This window comes from Mycteria americana, chromosome 6 (genome assembly GCF_035582795.1).
Source record: "Mycteria americana isolate JAX WOST 10 ecotype Jacksonville Zoo and Gardens chromosome 6, USCA_MyAme_1.0, whole genome shotgun sequence".
NCBI lineage: Eukaryota > Metazoa > Chordata > Aves > Ciconiiformes > Ciconiidae > Mycteria > Mycteria americana.
The window spans coordinates 21188762-21214676 of record NC_134370.1 but is presented as its reverse complement, the minus strand read 5'-3'; the positions used below and the strand labels follow the sequence as shown (position 1 = coordinate 21214676).

Sequence of the window (25915 nt, the reverse complement as noted above, 5' to 3'; positions counted from 1 at the left end):
ACCTGTAGCAATACTGAGACATCTCCCTCCCTCAGGACCCTCAGGTCTCTGCTGCCTCCTGGAGTCAGGGAAGGAGGGTAAGTCTGACAAGAGCTTTTCCACAAAATCCAGCTGCAGAAGGAAGCAGTGATGCTTTCACATTTAGTAGAAAATATACAGATGCTCAGGAAAGTCCAATGCCTCCTAGAGGAGAATGCAAAACTGGAGACCTCAACTCATTTTCAGGCATTCTCTCTCCTCCAGCAAGTTATGAAATGCAGAGATTGCAAGAGGAGGAACAAGTGGAGGACCCCCTCCCCAGAAACTGGGAGCACTTCCATCATCAGAGGAGGTGTGCACTCAGATCAGCTTGAGCATGGAAGGGTTTTGGGTCCAGGCCACTGACATGCTGCAAGAATGGGACAGAACTGGCAGCCACCTCCCCATCCAGACAGGACTCATGGAGGTGGAGTCCCCTTGCTGGAGAGCAAGATAGGGGGCTTGGGCTGTCCCAAGGAGGCAGGTGGAGCAGCATCTGGTTTGCACCATGACTCCTTCATCAGCACTGTAATGCTGCTGCACTGCTGGGGACATCCAGGGAAACACCCCCAGAGAAATGCAGGCCTTGCAAGACTTCAGGTGGGGTCACAGCAATATCTACCTGCAAGTGTGGAGATCAACATACAGAGCAGATGAAGGTGGTGTCCTGCTGTGGGACACATTCTAGTCCTCGGTTCACTGCTTTTGTTCAGCTGGTAGGACCCCGGGGCTGCTCTGTCCAGCCGATGCTCTGCACTCATCTGTCCGGTGATCAAGTTATTGCACTGACTGTGATAACAATCAACAAATCATTCAGTCTGGGGCTGCCAGGTAAGAACTGAACCTGCATTGCTCTGCTGGACAAAAAGTGCTGTAAACAAACAACTGAAAACTCAATATAGTCATATTGCTTTCATGGGTTATTAAATAGGCCCCTTGCTCGTTAATGCCAAGAGAATTATAAACCGTTTACTTTCTACAACCAAAGCAGTTTGATGCTTGCATTTTCCTAGTCTAGGGTGGCATGTTTTCATTTCTGTTTATAATCAGTTCCACTTTTTGGTTTCCATGTACCAGGGACTTTTTGCATGTGATCGGTCCATTGACCCCTTGGGGTCTGCATACTGCTTCTCCGGGATTTGCAGCTAAGGTAACAAAGGAAAAAACTGTCTCTCTCATTAGGGCAGAACACCATTTATTTCCCTGGAGAAAGTGTTAAGGGATGGGATACAAGTCAGAAAAGGCTGAAAACTACTGCTCTTGCATAAGGCTGTCATGTCTGTATTCTCAGCCTTGCCAAGCATACAAAGTTTCAAGTGTGTGTGTGTGAAAGATGGAGTTCATTACATATACATACATACATTCATTTTCCATTAACATATTTGTGCAAATTGCACAGTCTTTTCATATAAATTTAGAATTTCAGTCCAAACTGCTGTCTACAAAAGTTCAGTGTGATCTGTTATTGCTCTACACTCACTGAAAGGAAGCAGCAGGAATTTTTGCTTTTTAACTTTCCTGGGAGCAGGATAACAACATCTAAGTGCCACTGGGTTGTGTTTGCTGTGTGTTATTTGGTAATTTTCCCCAGAAGTGGTTTTATTTTAATGACAGGCCATCTGATCCCAGAGTCTCATCTGAGCACTGAATTTGCAAATATATGTATTTATTATCATCATATTTGAACAAGCATAATGCCTATCCCAAGATCTGAGTCCTTTCAAAGCTGGAGTCTGTAAAGCACATTCATCATGATGAATAGTGTTAACCCCAGCTGCTTTCATGTGAGAGGCCTGTTTTCGATTTTCCAAGCAATCAGCCACCCTTCCTGCACTAGCAATTACAATTTCCATAGGGGTCTTTCTAGTTGTGATTCAGCCTCTAAGCAGTTCACAAGTTCATGGGCTTACAGAAAGCAGAGCTATACCTGCCTCTCTTCATAGACAGCAGGGATGGGTTTATTTTTAGCACAAGTAGTCCAGAAATACATTCCACCCCTCTTTAGAAATGTGTGGGAGACAGACACACATATACAGACAGTTTTGCCTACATTAGTGTCAGTGGGTGCCTGAAAACTACTTTTCCACTGTCTGTTTTCATCCCAAACCTGTTTTTTGTTTGCAGTGTGCGCCAGTTCTCTCCGATGTCTCAGTTCGTAGGCACCATGACTCAAGCGTGCACCAAATCTTTGTGCATAGGTGCTCTGATGGGTGCGGGGGGTGGGTAGCGGTTGGAAGCGTGTAGTTTCGGGCCAGAACTTAGCAGAAGTGCCCTGATGTTTGGCAAGACCAGCATTCAGTTTGGGATGAGTTATGAGACGCACTTGAGCACCAAAAGCCCAGACCAGGAGTCTAGGAGAGTGAGCTTTGTAAAATCTTCCCGCCGGGATCTGAGGTGATACATCTCTCCCAGGTGGGGAACTCAAAGCTGAAGGTTGCTTTGCAGAAGGCAGGTCATTGTCCCTCCAAGGACCGGTAAGCTTAGGCTGCTCTTGGATTGCAGGGAGGATTAGTTCATCACAAGCCTCCCGGTGCTTGGAGATTCACAGGCAGCAGATACCGCATGGTTGTTGCCTTGCTCATGCTGTAGCAATGTAATTAGTGGCCCTTTTTAAAATGCAAATGAGCACTGGACTTACTCGGAGCCCTGCTCTGCTATGGAAGCAGGAGTGGGGCTGTAATCACAGGAGATTCTGCTCTTCATTTTGCCGTAGGCTGTGGCTCAAGTCCAGCGTGATGCTGAGCCCCGAGAGAGCCCCATGACTTCAGGAAGGAGCTCTGTGCGCTCAGGCGCAGAGTGCAATCCATTGCCATACAAAAACTTAGCTTGTTGACTTCATGGCATATTTCCCCTATTATTCAACATCCTATTGCAGTTCGCCAAATGAAACCCAATGCTGGCATGTGCCTCCCAGGAGGGTGGCTGGTCTTGTTTGCTTTGGAAGGACAGTGGAATGGGGTCCTTACTCCAAGAACGCTGGATACATTTGTCCAGCCTTGATGATGAAATGAGCTATTTATGAAAAAGCACCGGTAGAGCAGTAATGTGTTACTCATGTGCATACTTCTTACACAGTATTTTTAATGGCGACCTTAAAAAACATTTTGACTCCCACCTCTAGACACAGAAATGCAGTGCTTTAAGGTTTGAATCACTGGCAGTGGCAAGCCAATCGCACAGCCTGACTTTCTGTATTAGTTATCTCTGAAGCATTACCAATGGCAAATCTGAATGTAAAAATAGCTGATGACTGTTTGTTTCATCTGTCTGTTACTTGACACCGCATGGTTATTCCAATACGTATGTTTGCCTCTTCCCCACTATGATCTCCATTTGGTTTCCCTTGCCTGATAACTATTTAAATACATTTTACTAACTTTGGATTCCTTGCTCACTTCACTTCACCTGGCTGGGCAGGTCTGTGAGGGCTCAAGGGTTAGCTCCTCCACTTTTATTGTTTTATTTATTTTTCAGTGGTTGTTTCTGTTAAGATAACCATGTTCAGAAGGAGAGTCTGAAACACATAAATAATGGGAAGTGCTAATAGTAAGCAGGCTGCTGTAAAATGTGCTGGGGCTTTGACTTAAGGGAAGAAAGCGCAGCCCTGCACTGTCCCTGATCAGGAAGCTGGAGCACAGAAGGTAAGGGAGAAGTGTATGGGTGTTTTTAAAGCAGGGAAATGGTGAAGAATGGTGGTGTCTGAGCGTGTGAATGTGTGTGCACTCGAGGATCAGTTGTGTAATTGATCAGATAAAAGAAATCAAACAGCATTTATATCTTTTTTTCAGTGATAAGAGGTGGAAAGTCCTTTAATTTTGTCCAGCATTTTCTGCTCTGAAAAATGCAGGATTGTCTCTGAAAGTCTGTGTGTGGAAAGAGACATACATATAGATTTGTATGCAGTGATTACTGTTTATGACACATATAATTATTTGGTAAAGGGGTATGATCTTTTTAAAAGACCACTAAATTGCTATGAAGCTCCATTTAATTGTCCTGTGCATTGTGCTGTAAGCAACTTTAAGCAAATATACGTGGATTTTATTTTCCAGATGATTACTGCCTACAGATAAGATACTCCTAAAAACTTTAGTGACTTGTGTAGGGGGTTGAAGGCATTTTTAGTTCTCTTTTTGGAACAAATAGGAAGAGAATAATTTAAATATTTTATAGAGAGCAATTGGTATGCTGCAGAGCCTGAAAAAGTAAAATAGTTCAAATACCTAGGCAGTGGTAAGAGGCCACTATAAATGACTGTGACTATGACTTGTATCCAATTTTAATCACTGGAAAATTTCTTAAATGGCATAAGCTTTTCTGAGTCCAGTTGTTGCAGAACTTCTTAATCTGCCATCCCAAGGAACTGCATTTTATTAGCCTAGTTGCAGAACTCAGCAGCAAAATAAGAACAGAAATCATTAAAATTGAGCTCGAGAAGCCAAACTGCTTATGCTTTTTTAAACGGCCTGTGAACAGGCAATCCAATTAAATCTGAATAGGGAAAAGTTTTCCAGCAGCAGGCCAAAGCTACTAGTTCACACTGACTTTGTACAGTATCAGCTAGAGGGTTCCTCACTAGTCCCCTGCCGTTGCCGGGAGGGAGGCTGGGGAGAAGGAAAAGTGAGAAGAGGTAAGAAGGAGAAATAAGCTTTCTGGACAGGATCGAAGTCCACCCGCTTCTTCAAGGAATTGACCATGTAAAAGGCAAATGCCCTCAGTTAAATGCTTGAAGGATAAGGCCTGTGGAAAATACTAACAAATAAAAGATTCCCAGTATATTGGAGCCTCGAAACAACTAAATTTTTCCATCCTTCCACATTTGTCACTAGGAAGGTATTTACATACATATTCTCAACTTAGTTACCAAAACAGTTGTAACAGGCACTCACCAGTGAACTTGAAGGCCACAGCTGGGTGGAGGTATGCAGGTATAATTGCATCCCTGCACCACAAACAAAAAGCACACGGAAATTTCACTCTGTAGCCTCTTATTCCTACCTGCTTCTCTGAAATGTTTGTCTTGTCTGTGCTTGCATTACTAGAGCTGTGCAAAAGGCCCATGAAAATGTAAATCCCTCCAAGACCAGGAAAAAAGCCAACAAACCCTATGAGCCAGGTTGGGAGAAAATACCACTCATCTGTATCAGTCTTTCCTTTCTTTAGTCTAGCTGAGTTTACACACACAGAAAGTTGCTGGCAGAGGTAAATTCTGCAAGTGGTTTTTAGCTGCAGGCTTCTCTGTGCTGGCTTGCCTGCAGCTGGGGTGCCAGGTCACACAGAGCTTTGTCTACTATAAGCAGGTGGGTGAGTCCATTGCTTTTAGAGCTAGTGTACATTGCTTGAGGTAGTGTCACATTTTGGGACCAGAGGTCTGTGAGCCAGCTGACAGGTGTGTGTGGAAAGGCAACATAGTGGGGGCTGTATGTGTGCACTGATAGGGGAACTTTTACCCTTGAGAAAAGGTTGTCCCTCTTCAATCAAGCCTGCATATGTTTTTGGGTGGGTCAGTGATTGCTTATACATACATAGCTAAAGATGTGTATATATATATTTGCATGTGTGTATTAAGCTTGGTGTTTTGTGACTATGTTGCTGCTTGCCAGGTTTTTATGGCTTTCAAGTGTGTGTGGTCAGAGAGACTGCTGCCAAGACCCCTGTCCCTTAGGAGTCCCAGAGAAACTGAGGCAGCACTGAAACCGTAAGAGGACAGCCCTTCCCCAGAAGTAAGGTTTCCCTCTCCCTTGGGTTCCCCTGCCAAATGATCCTCTTTGGACAGGTATAGAAAGCATATATTTAATTATAGTCATAGGTTTCTCTATCATCTATCTCCTGTGCTTGCAAATAATGACATACAAGAAGGCATTAGCTAGTAATGATTAATCTAAATTATCTAGTAACAGTCAGACCAACCTTCTTATGAGCCAAGCAGGTCAAATAGTGATGCATCTTTATTTTCAGTCTCTCACATAGCTACATCCCAGTAGTTTCAGGGATGCTTCCCCTGTTACTTATACACTATGTCCGAGGCTGTTTTGGGAACCGTGATAGGGCTATGACAGGTACATGAAGGCCACCTAACTCATACTTTCCACTTGGAAAAGATAGAGGTGAAAATCCCTGCAATTTTTGGAAAAGTCTCTAAAAGAGATGCATGTGGTTAACATTTGGCTACACCTTAACATGCAGAGTCAGCAAACAGCAGTATCTGGCAGTTTACAGCTACTGCAGATCCTCAGTCTCAGATGTGCCTCTGCCTATCACCTTTATCCGGATCAGACATAACCTGTCATATCTTAAGGTCAGCTTGGCTTGCCTGTCAGGTTCATTATTGACCCTTGTACAATTCTGCACACTTCTGATGGCTTCTGCTCTGTTGAGATGTATTTCAGGTGTGTCTCTGTCCCCATCTTTTGCATGTTTCAAAGCATAGGGCTCCATTGGGCAGAAATTGGAGTAAGTGCCCAGGACTGTCTGGGATGTTGGTGCAGAAGCAGCAGCATGTTCAGAGGGAACCAGATCCTGCAAGCTGCGTCCAGGATTTATGCTGGGGCAGTGGGGCAGCGTTCCTGATCATGACATTGTTGTTCACTGAGACTCATTGTTTTGACTGATCTGCTTTGAAGTAGTGACATTAGGACTTAGTCTGTTTCTCCAAAACTGAGAAATGATTATTTGAGCTACAGGAGTTGTGACCAGGCCTGTTAATTGAATGAAGCCATAGACAAGTAGGTAGAATTGCCACTCGGGGTGTGGGGGAGAATTGAGGGGAAGGGCTGGGGAAGAAGTGGCTGGTGACAGCACTGGGCTGCGGGCGATGCTATTGCCTGCCTGCAGGTTTCTTTAGAGGATCTGGGGGTCTGGAAGAGCACTGTGATGACAGCATCGCTGAGGTTGCTGAGGGACTGATTCAGCCAGAGTCATTGGGGTGTCTGTTAGGGAATAAGTGTAGATTCTTCTTAAAACTCATGTTATTTTCCTTTCTGTCTTTTGCATATATCCTTTACAGAATAATCACAAGAAATGCCTTAGCATATGCATTAACTGTAAAAGAATGAGGAGATGCCTTGGGGACACACCATTAAATCATAACAATTAATCAATCTCTGAATAGGAAGAGGGAGTCTTCATTTCCCAGGAAAAAAAAAAGAACCCCAGTTGCACAGTGAAGAGGGAACTGGAAGGAGCTTCCATCTTGCCCAGGACAAGACCACTGGCCAGCTTTTGCTCCACAAAAGGAGGAAAATAGTGTGGCCTCCAGAGATAACGCCTGGGGGCAAGGGTGGGTGGGCTCTCCCCTGCCCTCTCAAAGTCATCCCATAGGTGGATAGCTAGCTGTCCCATGGTCATCTTCCAGATAGCCGGCAGGAGTAAGGCAAGCTACAGCTTTTGTCCTTCAACTGGAATGGCTCTGTTATCATCTCAAATGGTTGAAGAACAGTTTGTCATCAGAGGAAAGATGTTATGCGAATGGATGGTTGTGTGCTTGAGTCATATGCTCTGGCATGTATATAAGTCTGTATTTCCCTCCCTGCCACACTGCTCAAGAACAGAGCTCTCTTGACTGCACTTGAAAGCTATAGCAAAGTGTAAGTAAGAAATAGCTCTATTCCTGCAGCCTGAGCCAGAAAACCTTGGAAACCAAAGCCTTCACCTTCTCTTCCCCTCTCTGGTATATATACCTACCTGTTGGTCTTTGGTAACATTAGACAGCTATTTCAGGATATTGCATGTCCCTAAATTCTGTGGAATTCAGTGGGTGATAAAACCACTTAGAACTTGAAACAATTTTGAACCTAGCACCTACAAATGGCTTGAATTCTTTTCTTTATAGAAAACAGATTCAGCAAAATCCTTGCCCAAACCCTGGAAATATCCAGAAGATATAAAGGAAAGGAGCAGGTGAGATTACCACTAAAAGAATAATACTTGTTTTCTGCAAGCCTGTTATTTCCTGGGACTGTATCCTGTGTGAGTGGGTGTGGGTCAGACTCTCCTTGTCAAGAAGCTTAAATGGTCTAAGTGTAAACTTGACAGTGCAGATGGTATTGGTGTGCTGGGGCTGATGAGGAGGGCAGTGTAAGTGGGGGATGGTTTCAGATTCCCCAGCCTGGAAAGAGAAGTGAGGCATGGCTGGTTGCTACCTGCAGATTTCCTTGTGTAGGTCACAGAGGAGAATACACCTGCTTCCCTCTTGTGTCTAGCGTACTGGCTGGTATCATTACAATTTTCCCTTGACAGGGGCTGGGACTGTCTGGCATGCTCCTTTACAAGGCATGCAGGCCAATACATTTGTTTTCTTGTCCGTATGTTTTTCTTCCCTTCCATCCTTGTCATCTCCTGTCTCTAGCCACTGCGATGCTCTGGTACTCTACAACTTTCCCTCTAGTGTGGGAAAATCTCCGTTCTTCCACTTGGGAAGCGAAAACTCAGCAGCTTTCATCCTCTAAGCCTTGCCTGAGACTTAAATGAAAGGAGACAAGTACCTGTCTCATCAGCCAAAATCCTGTCAGTGCTCAGTGGAGGGGCTGTACCAATGCAATGTCAGTTGTCACCTTGAACTAGTGAGGAAGGCTTGAGTCTTTATGATCTCAAAGAGAGATATAGGTATCAAGAACCTGAGGCGGAGCTGAGATCTTTGCAGTAAGTCAGTCACCTGCGAATCCGTATGGATTTCACTATACAGTATAATGCCAAGCTACAGCACCATACTCAGCTGAAGGGGGTTTTTTTGCAGATGCTCATGGTAAAGCACCATGCCCTATGAAGGGCACTGGGAAGGCACATTTTTGCCTTAACTGGTAAGGGTTAAGCTCTTCTTGTGTGATTCAGAGAACATGGATTTGGTTCCCTCCCCTGCCACAGATGCCCTGTTTGGTCTTGGGCAAATCAGTCAGTTGAAGCTGGGCCTTAGCTGCTGATCTGTAAATGAGACAGAAATCCTGCTTGCAGTGGGACAGTTTGTAAGGATAAATAACCACGAGGTGTTCATGTACCATATTACTGGGGAGCTGTATAAATATCTCAGTATATAATGACTGACCTAGTTACAGACAGTGGCCTTTTCCAGTCAGACATTTAATGCCAAGAAATGCACTGTTTGGGTTCAGTTGCTTAAATGTCAGTTGTCTGTGCTGACTTCAGGTCATGGGAGGAGCACCATCCCTTTGCCTTGTGATTCTCGTAGACTTGTGCTGTTTGTCAAGTGCTGCACCTGCCCTTTGCCTGTGTTAGTCATGTGCTCTGCGCCTTTGACTTCCTCCATCATTTCTGCATGTTACTGACTCTTCAAAGGCAGTGGATAGGGCTCAGGTAATGGAAGGAGTGAACAGGAGTTGCAAGAAAGCCTCAGTCCAGATACAACCCGTTCTGAGAGACATCTCCTTCTTCCAAACTTGACAGGCCTCTTGGCAGGATGGGGCATTTGGAGGACATTGGGAAAGGCAGTCCGGAGACCAGCTGGAAATAACTGTTGGGTCTTTGCCATTGAACCAGAAAGGGAAAGGTAGAGAGCCTTGCCATGATTCTCCATAGCTGTCACAAGCCGTCTCTGTTCCTCCCATTTTTCTTCACGTGAGGTCTTCATCTCCCAGTGCTTGAAGCTTTGTGGTCTAAGCTGAAGAGGTAAGCGTTCCAGCTGGGGCCTGGAAGAGGTTCACATCCTTTGGGGAAAGGACACAGAGCAGGATACGTAACACAAGGTCATTGGCTAGGTACACTCCCTCCTTGCATTCGTGCTTTCACCAGGTTGCACTGACCTTCCTTGAGCTGTGAGTCCGATGAATCCCCGGTTCCAGCTCCCATGGCAACAGATGTACTAGCATCAGTAGAGCTCACTGGGAGAAAAAGACTTCAGCTGTCTTTTCTTCAGAAAAAACTGGTTTGATTAAACAAATAAAATCACAATCATATTCATTTTAACGACATTTCCCCTAGAAAGAGAAATGGAAATTATTTTTTTGATCATTTGGAATATTTACTTAGGGAAATTTCAAAACAAGATCACACTCTCTGTTGCAATACCATGAGTATTGTTTGACATAGAAAATAAAATGAAAAGTTTCAGTTAATGTTAAATAGCATACACCTTCTCTGACTAAAGACCAGTAATAATATACTATTTTAACTATTACGTTATATATTACATGCTACTTCTCATGGCCTATAGTGTAAAAATAGTGAAAAAATCTGAAATGAAAAGATTTTTTAAAAAATTCTGAATGAAATTTTGAAATTTATAATATAATTTATCTTCAGAATCTTTATTCCATGTGAAATTTCAAAAACAATCTAAATGAGAACATCCTCCCATCACACACACAAACAAACACATTTCCAAAAGATTGTAGCGTCCACAGGATGGCAATTCAGATTGCCAGCCAGCTCTGCTGGTCCAGTCTGGGACTGCACAACGTCTACCACACCACTCCTAGGTCTAGATATTCTAGTGAATATTGAAGAAAAGAGCAAAATTACTTTATCCCAAAGGCACTGCTATTGTCATGGTGAGTGATAGAGGTTAGAAAATCAGAATTGTCCAGAGGACGTGATTTGGTGGCATAGCAATATGGTATTGGTTCCAAATCCCTTTCCTTCGCATGTTGGTCTGAATGCCACATGGGGGTGAGGTTTGGCTCTTCAGAGATGTTGGATTTCACTTTACTGTGGTTACAGTTACTTATGTAGCCTTCTGGATAGCGCACCAGTGTTGGCTTAGGAAGTAGATGTATTTAGAGTCACCAATTCTGTTCTCACTTATTCTACTGACGTCAGTAAAATGACTCTAGATTTATACCAGTGTAACTGAGAACAGAAGTTGGCCCAAAGTCAAGAACAGTCTCTCCTCTTCTCTGGCTCAGGACAAGCTGTTCGAGACACAATTGCTGGACCAAATCCTCAAGGGGAATGGACCCCAGTCTACATTGGTTTGGTCCAGACACATAGTTCCTTCACCTTGCTTCCCAGCGCAATGATCAAAGATCTGATGCTGGAATAGCTGAGGTCACCCTGTTCTATGCTAGTCATTTCTGTCAGTGTTTGAGATCTTCACCCTAGGCTGGACTGACCTAGTTCTCCACCCTCCATCAGCTGGAGCAGGTATTTGTACTTAGGCAAATTCCCTTTCCCCAAGCAGGAGAATTCACTTTGGCCACCCTTTATGACCACAAAGCATAGATGAAAGTGGTCTTGTTGGATAAGGGAAATGGAGGCTAGTGCTAGTAGCATTCACCTTATGACCCCCTTAATCCAGAAATTGCCTTTCTTGACAGTTTGGGGAAATGTGGCTGGAGCACTACTGTCTCTCTTGCCAGGCAGCTCTCCTCCTTGGTGAGGATGTTGTGATCTTCCCCCCAGTCCATGTGCCCCGAGGGCTGCTCAGAGAGGCAGTGTGCCTGGCGCTGCCCAGGCAGCAGAGCAGATCAGAGGGAGCATTTGGCTCCCAATATGACCCAATTGCAGCCCAATATGACCAGCCCACACGCTCTTGGCAGTACAAGCAGCCCAGCGCAAGTGATGTTTAGGTATTCTACACCAGACGACAGGGCTCTTTCCTTTCTCCTGGACATCCTTCTGGCTTCTTGTCTCTGACAGGGACTCACAGGGTGACCTTTAACTCCCTGACACCTTTATGTCTGTTTTCCTAAATGCAAAATGAAAACAGCGGTGCTGCGATCATTGACCGACAGCAGCACACCCAATATTCATTCACATACTGATTGCTGCTGCCACACAGGACTTTCTGGTGATACCCAAGAGAGATCACTGAGCCAGCCCTGCTTGGGCTAGTGAGGAGCTGCTATCAGCTGGGAGTGTTGTCTCAGCCTGATGACCCATAGGTGAACAGGCCTGTTTCCATCCAGCCCTCTCATCTGATTATGAGCTCCCATGTGTGCCATGAACAAACACGCACCTATGCAAAAAAGTCATCAATTCATTGGGGATTCTCCTGTTTCCCATGGTAAGAAGCACTAAGTATTTGTCATGGTGAGCCCCTGGAAGCCCAAAGCAGCAGCAGCAGCGTGTGCGTGAGTAGAGCATGCTGCTAAATAAACCTCAGCCAGCAGTCACCATAGGGCTCTGAGTTTTGGGCTGGAGCTGTGAATTAATGCCATACAGAGAGCACCACATGAAGAAAACAGCTCACAAAGATTTAAAAAAACCCAAACCTTCCCTCCATCTCCCTTCTTTTCCCATCATCAAGGGAAATGCAGTGCTGCTGACTTCAGACTGCTATGCAACTCCCAAGGGCACTGCCAAAATGCCACCGCGATGTCTCACGGCACAACATTTCAGCCAAATACCAGCCCAAGGGGGGTGGGGGAATCAACCGGCCCTTTATATATTGCAGCAGCAGTGATGTCACACACTCCAGCCAAGTTTGCTGGGTTGCCCAGCTCTTGTTTAGTGAAAAAAGTTGACATTCAGTCTGTGCCAGGCCAGGAATAGTCTCTGTAATTTAACCTCCTCATCACAACTTGCTAGGCACTTAAGAGAGCCACTGAAAAAAGCCTCCTATTTAAAAGAGAGGGGAGGTTGGTTTCTGATTAAGCTCCTTGAAATCTGTACATTCATGCAAGCTTTTTCGGTAGCCCGTATCAGGTGATGCCTACTCAAAACACCTCACATGTTTTTCAGCATTTCCCAAGCAGTTCCAATTGCCCAGTGTTGCCTTCTGTCTTGAAAATAGCCTAAATTCAGCCATCCTTAAATGTTTTAACTAACTGAATCCTGACCTAAGCTCAAACACAGCACCTTGCTTGCTGGCTGCCATGTTTGTCCAAAAAGATAAAGAAATGGGACTTTACCAAGTTATTAAACCAGCTATGAACAGCTTCTTTGCCCAAAGTTCAGAAGTTGCCATCATACCTATACAAGGGATAACCAGATCAGTACAGTGCTGCTGTTTCAATCCAGTCCCGGTAGTGATCTGCACCTTGAACACTCGGTGTAGATACAGCTTTTCCAGCTTGAAACATTACACTGCCCAAGTACTAGTATTACAGTCAGGAGAGACAAAGATCTTCACAAGGGTTTCAGAGACAATGACAGTCGCTGTTCTTTTTTAATCAGTGGTGCTGAGTTGTTTTTGTAACTGTGACTCCATCTAGGAAAATAATTGAGATTACATCATGATCTCCATGTTTATTGTTACCCTACTCACTTTTCAGCAGATGTTCTCAGTTTACAAGGGACAAGATGTTTCTTCAGACCTCTGTCCATGAGATCTGAAAGCCAAGCTTCCTCCTAGTTCAGGCACCACCACCAATAAATAGTGATAAACATTGTGCCACTGGAATTTAGTCAACAGCCCTGTTGATGAGTGAGCCAGAACATAATCACAATCTCTCACAGCTGTGTTGGCTTTGCACAGTTAAGAGTACCACAGAAGCAGTAAAATTGTAATTTAACCTCTGAGCAAAGAGATAACTGAGTACACATCTCTGCAATGAGGATGCCCTTTTACATCTGGCTGCAACCAGACATAGCACTGGGGTTTTTTTCTTTGCTTTTACTTTTTTTTACTCAGACATCTTAAATGGACAACAAAAAGCTCTGATTAGTACAGGCTTGTCCCTAAACTAACACTGACAACTGTCCTTCTTCAGGTAAGGTGCAGGAGACCATCCCAGTGGGTGAGCCCTTGTTGATGCTTTTGCCAGTTTCTTTTGAATACCATGAGCTGACACAAAAGTTTCCTTAGAGGACACCCTTGCTTCAGGAAAATCTACTGTATCTACACCTATGTGCTATTTGCATTACCTCAGGGCCAGGCAGTTCTCCTTGTAGGAAATGGATATCCTCTTGCAAAGATTAAGCAAACTAGCCTGAACCTTGGGGGTGTCCACAGCAAAAGGACCGCAGCAATGCACGTTCACCATAGCTGAGCTTTCCTTTAGCATCTCCTGACTCTGGTTCATGCATGGAAGCAAAAAGGTGTTTTGTTTACTGCCCCTCACCATCCCAGCTGTCCACCTTTCCTTTCCTTTACAACAGGGACAATGAAAAGGATGGACTTTCAAACCTCACCTGCATTAGTTCCCAGTCCACCAGATTGATGTCTGTCTGTACTTGTTGGCAGTAGGCAGTCATATACAGGTGGAGCGAAGGCACACATCTTCCTCTGCAGTGCCTCTGAAAGGGTGGCACAGCAGGGACGTAGACAGCAGCAGGGAAGAAGTCATCTGGCACAACCCCTCTTTTTAGCCTGGAGATGTCACCCAGCCTTTGCAATGGGCAGACTGCCAGGAAACCATTGCTCACTCAGCTGTTAGTCCCTGCTGGGGCTACCAGAGAGTGCTGGAGGTTGTGATAGTTGTTTGCTAGGAACCTGACTGGACTCCACAAGCTACCAAACTCTCAAGGTATCTGGTTATTATCACTCTGGGAAGGATACCTGTCTCTTTTGGTAAGAAATCCTCTACATCATTCCTAAAATGGTTGTAAAATGTGAATGAACAAAAAAATGAATGAATACGGCACGAGACAATCTTCAGATGATGCAAACAAATGTCTTTGTTTTCAAATTGCAGAGTTCACTTAAGATCAAAAAATGCTGAAGGTTGGAAACATCCCAGGACACTACTTCTGTCGAATCTACATCACTGGACTATTTCTACCTCCTCACTAAAGGTGGTCAGAAATGAAGCCAAATGCAAGCGTGAGAGGGAGTTCTAAAGATGAGAAGCAAAATTACGTGGCAGGTATGTACCTGTACTTCCCGTTCATATAACAGTTAAGAATCAAATCCGAGAGCGGGATGGCCTTTCATTTGTCTTCTCTTTTTTTCTTGCTGCGTTATACACAAAAATGTATGTGCAGTGGGGGGAGTGAAACTCACTTTTGAAAAATCTTTGTACAAAGTAAAATGGAGAAGCTCTATTAAGCTTGTTTTATTTCTAGTGTAAATCTATTGTAGTTCTTCATAAGTCATTGGAATTGTATGGCTGGAAGGACAGAATCAAGATTCACTATGATACTTCGAGTCTAAAAATAGGTTGGCTGAGGTTTTTTTAAATAGAAAAGGAAGGTGAGTAGTGTTTTCGTTTGAAGAAACAACTGAGCCCGAGTAACTCAGCTGATTAAGCCCAGTTCCTCTGTCTTTTCATACTTTGACCAGCACTGAGTCATCACAGGGAAAAACGTGCCCTTTCCAAGAGTCTAACTGAGATGGGCCAAAGTGGAATCATGGATTTGGACAGCTGGAGGGTCTGAAATCTGGATCTGGATTTCATTGCTCAGTTCTACAGTGGATCCAAGCTTGAGATGGAGACAGCTTCCACCTGTATAGAAGCTGCTGTAGATGTGAACTGTGGTGTTTCAGCTCATCGCAAGTTAATGATGCAGTTGTACCGGGGAATGGAGATACAGATCAGACTTTCCTTAAGGAGTCTAAAAGGATTTTCCTTTTAGCTAGCTCTTGAATATGCTTTTAAACTGAGTCTTGCTGTAGTTTAGTCAATACCCTGCTCAAGCCCTTGAACGTGAGAATAAGTATCTGAAGAGTTTACAGAGTAAACTTTAATGAGTTTCAGTGTGTAGATTTCAAGTATATCTGAAGGGTCTATTTTGCTTATACTTGTTCCATCCAAAGATTCCCCCATCCTGTCTTCAGACTGATGTGGAGATAGCCAAAAACCACAACGCTGTGGGCCCTGACTGTGCATCATAGCCAGGGGTTAATGGAAGGCTGTGATATTTTATAATTGTGTTGAATGAGTTACCTTTTGCTCTCAGCAGTTCTGGAACTGAAACCAAATGTTCCCTCTGCTCCTTTAGTGGGTCTGCTAGAGTCCCCTAGGCACTCCTGCCTTCTGCTGGCCAAGCTGGTATTAGCAGCCTCTTCAGTTTCAATATACCAACCAACCGTATCTGGATATAGGTGGCTAAAGGATTTTACCCCAGCAATATTTTCTTGGAACATGCTAATGAACAGAAAATCCTCTTTACCTGTGGTGCCATTCTGCTTTCTCAAACAAGGGTTCTGCTCAGGGTAATTGTCACAGCAGAGCTCCAGCCTGATACAAGCCGGTTCACCTCTATAGACTCCATTTTCCACAGTCATGAGCTAACAGACAAGTGAGCATAGAATCTTCTATAATAACTTTATTTTTCACAAGATATTTTAAGTTATAATTATGATGGCTTGCCAAGTAAGTTTTATCAACTTTTCTTTCATTAAGTAAGTTTTCTCCCTTTTTATTATTAATTCTTCCTGGCCAAAAAATGGCTAACCTTCTTAGCTAAATACATGCACAGCACTTGGAAGTGTTTATAGTTGGAGGTATGGAAAGGGAAGTACTTGAAATTTGGCTCTTATATCCTTGTTTAATAGCCCAAGTAAAGAATATGAGTTGAAACCACTTTTCTTAATGGCACTTTCCAGAAGTTCAACTATCTACCATGAGCTACCTGAATTGACCAAAATAACAATTACTTTTCATGTTGTTTATTGTGTTGCTAGCATCTTCTTTAGAATACATGTGGGAGCAAATTAGTCAGTGACTGATATATCTGGAAAATGCTCTCTGTCTAATAGTGTTAATATAGAAAAATTATAATTTATAATTTTTGGCTTTGCAGAGAAGAAAGTTTCCTTCAGCTATTCCGTAAGACGAATCGATGTGTAGCAGCACTGTCTGGAGGAATCGCTTTGTGCTTGTGAATTGCAAACAGCTGGAACCATCCAACACAATCATCTGCCTATTTGACACCTGAAATTAATCCTTTGGATAATTCATTCATGATTCCCATGAACAATGCAGGGAAATAAGAAACATACAGAAGGACATAGTGACTCCTCAAGTATTGGGAGTCTCCTGGATGACACAGACAGAGAGGTGAGCAGTCTCACAGACCGGGCTTTCAAAAGTTTGTGTGTGGCAGAACTCGAAGACTCTTACAATGAACCAGATCTTGCCATTTCACCTGACTTTGCCCTCCAATTCTCTGCTAAATTTCACCCAGGGACGTTAAACCATACCATCAAAAAAAGCAACGTCTGTAACAAGCTAACAGCAAGAAACAGTGAACATGCAATATGGGCTTCAACATTCCAGCAGTTACCAAAGTGTGCTCCGGAGGAGAAAAGGATTGCTAAAAATAACACCTTTGCCACGGAAAGGAAAAAGCTGAATTTGCCGGTCCCTGGTCCAAGGAACAATAAACATGTTTCGAAAGTGTCCTCATTGATTAAGACATTTGATAAGACTGCAGACCAAGGGTCAGGAGGTTCCCTGATAGCCCTTAAGCAGCCCATTAAGAATAGCTTTCAAAAATGTAAATTAAATCATGGAAATGATATGGCTTGCTGGGATGACACAGCCATTTTAAGCATCCACAAGGAACTTTCTGAATTTTCTGAGGCTAGTCAAGGTAGCCACTGTCTCAGCAGCAAACATGAGCCACAGAAAAGACCTAATAAATTAGACCTGAGTTATTGTGGCTCTGATGGTTATTATCCTGTGCTGATCGAGATGTCAAAAGTAGCCAAGTCAAATTTTTCCCGTTCATCTAAAAAGGCTTTAAAAAACAGAAGTGTGAAAGTTAATGAGCCAGCAAAAAAAGGTAATTTTCTTCACAGTGAGAATAGTGCTTTTGAATCATGGAACGTTCATCATAAAAAACTGACTGAAAAGGAGGAATTTGTTGATATAAAAACAGAAAAGGAAGGTCTTACATACCTGGAAGAAGCACCATTTATTAAAGGATCCCGCACCCGTGAACATAAATTACCACCTGCCAAGGTCACTGTTGCTAAGAAGCAGGAGAAAGATTTTCAGATGGAGCCAACTCCACCAGAAGCTGCTTTCAGCATCCCTCTCCCAGCTGTATACATACCTCAGGGCCCCCTCCCTTCAGAAACCGAATTTCCCTCTGCTCTTCCTCCTGCACCCCCCCCTAGGATCCGTGCACACCAGGGTCCTCCTCGGCCACCCCCTGTCCCGCAGGCGCTTCCTCTTCCACCCCCCACCCAGCAGGGCCATCCTCCAACACCCCCTACCTCTGAAGCCCCTCCTGTGCCACCACCCCCAATGCCAGCTCAGCTTTCCCCCCCTGCCATGTCCCAAGCCTCCATCTCACCCCAGTCCGTGTCCTACAGTATGGTTTCACCCTCACCCATGTCCCAGGCACCCAGCCCGCCTCCACCCAGACCCCTGGCCACCTTAACCAAAGAGGAGGCTCTCAGTCCCCAACTGGGCAATAGCTGTCCACCCTGGAGGAGACAGAGGGCTACAAAAGGGGCAGCAGAGAAGAAACAGACTTCAAAGGAGAAGTTCACAGCCAGCGACGAGACAGTTTCCTTGTCTGAAAAGGCAACTGGTGCTGAATCTGGTCTGGATGTGACTCCTCTGGCTAAACAGGTAAACTCCCCTGGATCGATCAGTCCCTCTTTCAACATCACGGAACTCTTAACACCCATCATACCACCAAAACAGGAGGTAGACCCTGCGGAAAGCGAGCTGATCCCGCTGACACCTCCTCCCACTGAGAGCGTGGCAGTGAGAGACCATGAGGGGAGCGCGTTTGGCGATTACAGGTCTCGGGATAGTTACAAATCAAAAGCATCGAGTCTGTTATTCAACTTGAAGGATGTGCGTAAACGTGTTAAAAGCATTTATACCCCTTCTCCCCTGTTAAGGGCCTTGGAGGAGAAAAATAAAACTAGGGAAAATACACAGGAGAGTACAAAAATGAATGCCTCATTCTCAACTTTACAAGAAAAAAGTAACAAAAATATTGCAGAGAAAGGTGAATCGAGTGATATAACCTCCATATTGTCTGGCAGTGTTCACGAAAAGGACAATAAAACTGATTTAACTGGACATTTTACAGACAATTACCTAACTTTGAGTTCGCCCCAGACAACAGGGGACCTTTTATTTTACCAAACTGGAGACAACTTGCAGCAAGATGATTCAAAACACGAAGATCTGGTTAAAAACACAAGAGGTAATGAGAACTTCCCCTTGTTCAGACATGAACCAAATGAACCTGATTTAAGGAAACATCTGCAGTATCCAGCACTGAAACCATTCAGTAGAGACAATGCAGATAAAACAGCTGGACAGCCCGTGCAAAATCCCAGTGTCCAGGGTGAGGAAAATGAGAGACAAGCTGCTAATCAGAACAAAGAGTTTGCCTTCAAAACACTCCCAAACCAACTCTCACCAGTAGAGGATGTGCCTCACAGTGACATCCAAACCAGTATGGTGGTAACTGGCCATGAAGCACAAGGCAAAAGAAGCAGTAGTTCTTCGGAGCAATCTTTTGTCTCCACGGTAGAGCAGCCACTTCAGGAGGAGCCGTTTCCACTGGTGCCCCTGATGCAGAAGGCATGCCTTCAAGAAAGCCAAGAAAGTGCAGAGAGTAAGAAGAGCCACAAGGAGAGAGGGGAAGATGAACTGCAATATTATGCTTGTATCAGCTCTGGTACTGGTGCAGCAGAGAAGAAGGAGGGTAGGGTCACTGGGAATGAACAGAGGAGCTTGATGAAAGACCAACTAAGGACAGAGAAAAGGGAAGAGGACAACAGCATAGATTCTGCTTCTGACAGTATAAGGGACATGTCCATCCCCAGGTCTGAGGAGCCACAAACACCCCCATCTTCAAGCTCAACCAAACCCAGTCTGTTTATGATTAAAGATAATACATTCAGGTCACCTCAGGTAATAAGGGCTGTCAAGCTGCCCCTGTTCAGGTCCTTTTCCCTGGATGATACAGTGAGCAGCAGTTATAAGGAAATGGAAAGTAGGTTTGTGCCCCCAGCAGAGCACAACAAGCAGCACCGAAAGATGTTGCATGCCCAGGAGGTAGGCTGGTCGGCATCGAGGAGCAGAGAGCAACAGAACGTGAGGGGTGGAGCAATCGACAGAGGGAAAGAGGCCAGTGAGCCTGGATGTACTTCAGCAACACTGGATCCCAGCCTTCTAGAAGGTACAGAGAGCTTTTCGTTGGGCAAGCTGATGGAAGAAGATGAAGAGACTTGTGCTTTGTTAAATAAAGTTGGGAAAATGAATGAAGAAAGTGTCTGCAGAAGGAAAGAGAAGTCCCAGACCAGGAAGGCAAGACACAGCTTAACACAGCCAAACTTAGGTCTGGAAAATGACCAAGCACAAAACAACACCAGCTATCCCACAGAAAGAAAGATGAATTACTTTAAGAATCATCATTTATCTAATCGCAGAGGAGGCTCTTGTGCGAAAAAAATAATCACTAGGGAGACCATTTCCCCTGTGACTGGCTCCGTATCAGAGGACCACACATATTCTCCTGTATCCCATGAAGCTTTAGAGGACATCCTGCATATGGAAGGTGCACCGCTTTTGTTAGACAGTCTTGCATGCTCTGCTGTTAAAAGCCCCAGGTCAGGCAGCACGATGCACTCCGTTGCTGCCAGTTCATTGTCAGACAAGCCAATAAGAGAGACAGAGGATGTTATAAACCCTGCCTTGCTAAACATGGTGCTAAAGAGCCAAGCTGACATATCTGCAGAAGAGATACTTGATTCAGCACAGAGGAATCTGCCTTCTGATTCTGCAGGGAAAGCTGAGAGACTGGAGCCCAGGGGACTTGGGGAGAGAGCAGCAGGCAAGCCTCCTGCTGTGCCACCGAAAACAGAAAAGGCTCTGCGGCGGGCCAAAAAGCTGGCAAGCAGGAGAAAAAAAATGCAAGAGCAGCAGAAAAACCATCAGACTGAGCATACAGATGCTGTAGGGAGAAAGTCTTCTCATTCTGGACAGACACTAGCATCTCCCTCACCCTTGGGATATTCTCCTCTCCATCCTGCCCCTCACTCAACTTTGACTCCCACAGAAACCAGTACAGGAAGACCCAGTGGTGCATCAGCAGTAAGCCCTTCACCCTCTTCCACCCAGCGTAAACTCCTCCAAGACCCTGACTCTGGCCAATACTATGTAGTTGATTTACCAGCTGAAGTTAATCTAAAGACATTTTATGACCCAGAAACTGGCAAATACGTTCAAGTCTCAGTCCCTTCCTCAGAAGGGAACTTATACCAGCCCCCCTCCTCAGAAATTATGAATTCTCCCTATGCCTCCTACCCTAGAGTGCTGCCTTTACCAGCTTCCTCTGTAGCAGTGCTGAAGTCACCTTCTCAGCTCTCCGAACCTACCTGGTTAAGGCCAGCTGTACCAGGAGAACCAGCTGAACTACCTGAAGATGGACAGCAGGACTACAGATATACTGAAGCTCTGGATACCCAGCCCTATATTGAACCAGCCTCTTACCCCTACAGTCAAGATGCTGAAGAAACTCCAGTTCACTTACGAAAGGACATGAGTCCAATCCCAAGTACTGACGTAGTGTCCCTCACCGATTTAGATGATTTTGCTGCTGAAGGAGTATCTTGAAAACTGAAGTAACAAAATATGCCAGCTAGTGTTTTTAAGAACCATTTGGACAGACACATGCACACAAAAGCACATGCAGATTTGATGTTTGTACAACACTTTATGTCTGAATCTCACTGTGGTTTGGGTGGGAAGGAAAATGAAAGCTGACCACGTTAAAAGATGATCACTCTGAAGAAGTGTGAAATTGAGTAAGCACCAAATTATCAGTGAGACGAAGGGGCAATGCCAGCTAAACAAATAAATACAACAGTATGAAGCCACTGCTTGCTGCTGCTGCTGCTTCGCCATTTTGATGGCTGGGATTGCTAAAGCAAGCGTCCTTTTGCCCAGATGTGTGGCATGATATATGACACAATGTAAAACCTATGAGACCATACTGTCCAACTTCTGAGACCTAGGACAGATGCCACATCTACTGAACTTTCCTCACTCACTACCTTTGAACTGTATTGACAGGTAGAAAGCATATGGCTACAAATATGCCATAAACCCAAGATTCATTTTTTGCACACATTGATTGCCCAGATGTTATTGACAAGAAGATTGTATACTGGATGCACAATACAACAGCCATGTCAAAAAACCTTTAAACAACCAGAATACAGTTGCAGCTGCTCTAGACTTCTCATATACTTTTGCAGTGTCCACTAACATGCTGCTGAATTCTTTATATTTCTTGATAATCTCCAAATAAGTTCCCTTAGAGTCAGGGGTTATTTATAATGCCGCTTAAAACTTCAACTTATCTTGATACTTGGCCTGAAATATTTTGGTAAGGAGCAAGGTTGAATTAATCCCATAATGGTATTTAATTTTTTGTTAGGATGAGAAGACCTTTGCTTATTATAATCAAAGTGCTTTTTGTTTTGTTTTGTTTTCAGGCTCCCATTGAAATACAGTGCTAACTTTTAAAACCTGAAAAACATTGTACCTAATTTTGGCCTTGTGAATTCTGTGATTTAAAAAAAAAAAGAGATACAAAACAACCAAAGTATTAATTTCTAGCAAAGTGCTTCTTTGGTTTATCAATTTTCTTTGAAAGATCTCTATCAAAATATCACTAATCCTTGCGTAAACTCTTTTTTATCATCATAGATAATGAGAGAACCTTGGTGAAACGATGGAAAAATTGAATGTAATACGCCTGCTTATAAATATCTATATTTGGGGCATTGGTTTCCTTTTTCTCTGTCTCATTTTCATGCTGTTTTCCCCAATTAAAACTGAAGTGCGGGAGCTCTAAGGAAGAATTATACCAGTGACTTTCAGCCTGATTCACATCTCAGGCTATTTTTACAGGATTATTTTCAGTGAAATGACTCTTGACTTCCTGAAAAGAAAGGGAAGAATCAGGCCTTTTGCTAATAAATACAATGTGGAGATGGGAGACAGGCACTGCCCCACTCTCCCAGTTTTAGTATTTATGATTGAGGTTTTCTTCAGTAAATTCTTAATTTCCCAGGAGCGAGGCTGCTCTTAGGACACGGACCACAACACTTGGTGGTTTGGCTCCTTCCCTCACCCGGACTCAGCTCCTAGCCTTCCTCCAGCCCTGACAAGAGCCGTGCATTCAGAAACTGTCCTGATCCCATCAGACACTTCCTTTCGTCAGTGCTATTTGCTAAAACATTTTCCACAGAGGGGCTAGACAGACACTAAGGGCATCTCTTCATTGATTTCAGCGGGGTTTGGATTTGGCCTTTAATGGTTTTCTGAAGTCCATTTTATCCGTTATGCAGAGTTGTGTCAAACTTGCCATTTTGTGATTTGGCAGGGATGGTTGCAGCAGAGGTGTAGGGTGGAAATGGAGAAGCTTGCACTGGTTTGGTTTGGGTTTTGAGCACATTCAGCCAAATGCCCGCATTTGAATAAATATTTATTTTTCAGTCTCCACCCTTGAAACTTTTCAACACCTGACTGGATAAAGCCCTGAACAACCTGGGCTGGCCTCAGAGCTGACCCTTCCTGAGAAGGAGGTTCATCCAGAGATCTCCTGAGATCCCTTGCAGCCTGAATTGTCCTATGAGGCCATTCTGCAAACATTAAAATTTTTAAACCAACTTCATGTGGAACTCAGAAAATGCAGTCTCCCCTGGGAAAGGGCTCATTTTGAAAGAAATAAAAAATTTGAAAATCAAGAGTGTTTCAGGAGCAAGGATCAATTTTCAAGTTGTTAAATTAAGGGAAATGGCTCCTATTATGAATATTTTTCTTTTTTTTGATCACAAATATTTTGTTAAATTGACATGGTGCCACTGATGTTGCACTGCTGTTGCTGTCACTGTATACAGCATAATGTCTATCCCGTATAGAGCAGAATGTCATCTACATGTTAAATTATAGATAAATAGATCTAAAATTTATCCATGGTACATTTAGACAGAACCTATGTAATCTGAAAGCCTAGCAGAGTGCACAAGCCATTTTTTTGGTTTGATATTACAAGTTTAAATGCCCTAAGCAGCCACAAGTCAAGAAGTAGGCAGGCTCTTAGAGGACAGGATAAAAGCATGCTTTCCAGGGGGAGACTGTGGGTACAAAGCATCTGTGCACAGATATAAAAGAAATGGTAATTTGATAAGCAACATATACAGCTGCATTTAAAAAAATCCCTTTTGTTTGGTTAACTGTCATTTGTTTTGTAGATGTGCACACTTCTGCACCCTTTTTTCAAGGGCCTTCTTAAACTTTTACTGCAGAGAATGGGATCCTCCAATATACTACTTCTAGGTATGCGAGGAAAGCAGAGTGTATTTTTTACTCTACTGTGAAGGCAAAGTGAAACGTGGGCATCTGAAAAAGGAGCCAGTCCTAACTTGGCTACCTGATACATTTCAAGTAGGACTTCTTTATTTTGGCCAAATAGCTCCGTTCCGCTAGCTTACGGGAGCTGCATTCACAGCGGCCTGTGTCTCTAAACATGCACGTCCTAGACGGAGTTTTGACCTGGAGCATTTGTAGCTAAGTGAAACAAACAGAACTGCCAAGTTTTGAAAACAAATATGAAAGTGATTCTCATCATGTATCCAGAGCTTTCTCCAGAGCACTTTGCCACAGGGAGTGAATGATATTATAAAAGGGTTGCTCCAGATCCCAGCCTGGTATTGACTCCATTTGGGTATGAACCCACCAGCGAACCTGTCTCTGGCCTAGACCCCACTGTTGGCCAGCTTCTTGCTAGGCCATGGGAGTGTGTGTGTACAAACATACACATGCACGCACATAAACAACGCTATATATGTACATTAAAAAATATTATATCTATAAAATATACCTATAAAACTTCCATTTGCATATCAGTATAAGACAGCAGTAATGCCTGTGGTGGTGAACACAAAATGTTTGTGCGTTAAAAGGAAGCCAAATGACACCTTTGCAAATAATAAGTATTTTTCTTTCCTTGCCCTTTTCTGTTTGTGTTTGTTGGGTTTTTTTTTTTCTGTTGCTGCTGTGGGAAACTAGGATGGAAGAGGTCATTACTAAGCGAAATGACAGCTGTGAATTGACCTCTTTCTTGGGGCGGGGGGGGAGGGCTATGGGAAATGTGCAATAGTCATGAAAGCAGTTGTAGGAAAGCACTGTTTCGTGATGCAAACAACAGTGACATTAAATCATAGGTTAAAGAGGTGTTGAGTCAAACTAAGCTGAATTCTGCCTTGCCAGCAGCCAGTGGTTAGGATTAAAGAACGCAGCAGGCTCTCTGCAGGCACAGAAGCACAGCAGGCTGAAGGGCACAGAGGGCCGTTGCTTTCACTGCTCCCTTCTCCTGCACGTGGCCTTTTCTGCATGTTGCATTTCTGGGTGCCCCGAGGCTCGTTTACAGCTGTGGTGCTTCCTTGGCAGATGTGGCTGAGGCCAAACCTGGCTTACCTAGTCTTTGGCTCTTGGGCCAGAACCGCCTTCCTTTGAACGTCCTTCTCCTTCTGGGGCAACTGCAACGCCTTCCAGTCCAGTTGTCACACAACAGACTTGGACTCCCATCCTGCAGCCATGGCTCTGTCCCAGGAGCTCCCATTTCCTCATGCAAAATGCTGGATTTGTTTTAGCGAGTGCAGTTTAATTGAAATGGCCTACATGTGTGGATTTTTATCAACTCCTCTTTGGGTGTTCAGTGCCTTCCTGAGTCATCTGTCCAAGAAAATGTGTGTCATTGGCATGTTCCATCGATGCAACTGTATTTGCAAATAAGTAATTATTTATTAATTAATAAACAAAATAAATGGGACTTGTTTTACAATACTGGAATGACTTCTAGCCAGCTTTTTCATTGTAATTATGCCTCATTGTAGTTTCATCTGCAGTTATGCAGGCAGAAAAAGTCGACAACATGGAAGTGTGTGTTTGTGTGTGCATGTGTGTGGTACACAATTAAAAGATCTAGGAGATGACTGGATGCAGGGCATCTCCCCCCTTGCTCCCCCTCCCAAAGAGAGGGAGCAGGAGGCTGGGCAGAAGCACCTTTCGCCCAGGACTCCTGCCATCATTCCCACCCCCTCCCTGCTGTGCAAGGGCAGAGGTCTGGCGAG

The 25915-nt window shown here is 44.1% G+C and overlaps 1 protein-coding gene across 11 annotated transcripts in view; it reads left to right on the top strand.

Moving 5' to 3' along the window:
• Positions 1–25628, top strand: part of C6H10orf71 (chromosome 6 C10orf71 homolog) — a 99943-nt gene extending 74315 nt beyond the window's left edge. For 3 of the 11 annotated variants that reach the window (XM_075504920.1, XM_075504921.1, XM_075504922.1), the window contains 2 exons: positions 14547–14717; positions 16597–25628. In XM_075504920.1, the coding sequence (XP_075361035.1) occupies positions 16773–21386 (4614 nt within the window). In that variant the 5' untranslated portion in view covers positions 14547–14717; positions 16597–16772 and the 3' untranslated portion in view covers positions 21387–25628. Of the gene's footprint in view, positions 1–3334; positions 3660–7582; positions 7605–7849; positions 7918–9417; positions 9640–14305; positions 14423–14546; positions 14718–16596 lie in introns of those variants that run through there. The other 8 variants (XM_075504914.1, XM_075504917.1, XM_075504918.1 and 5 more) reach the window with 8 other exon arrangements.
• The last annotated feature ends 287 nt before the right edge of the window (positions 25629–25915 follow it).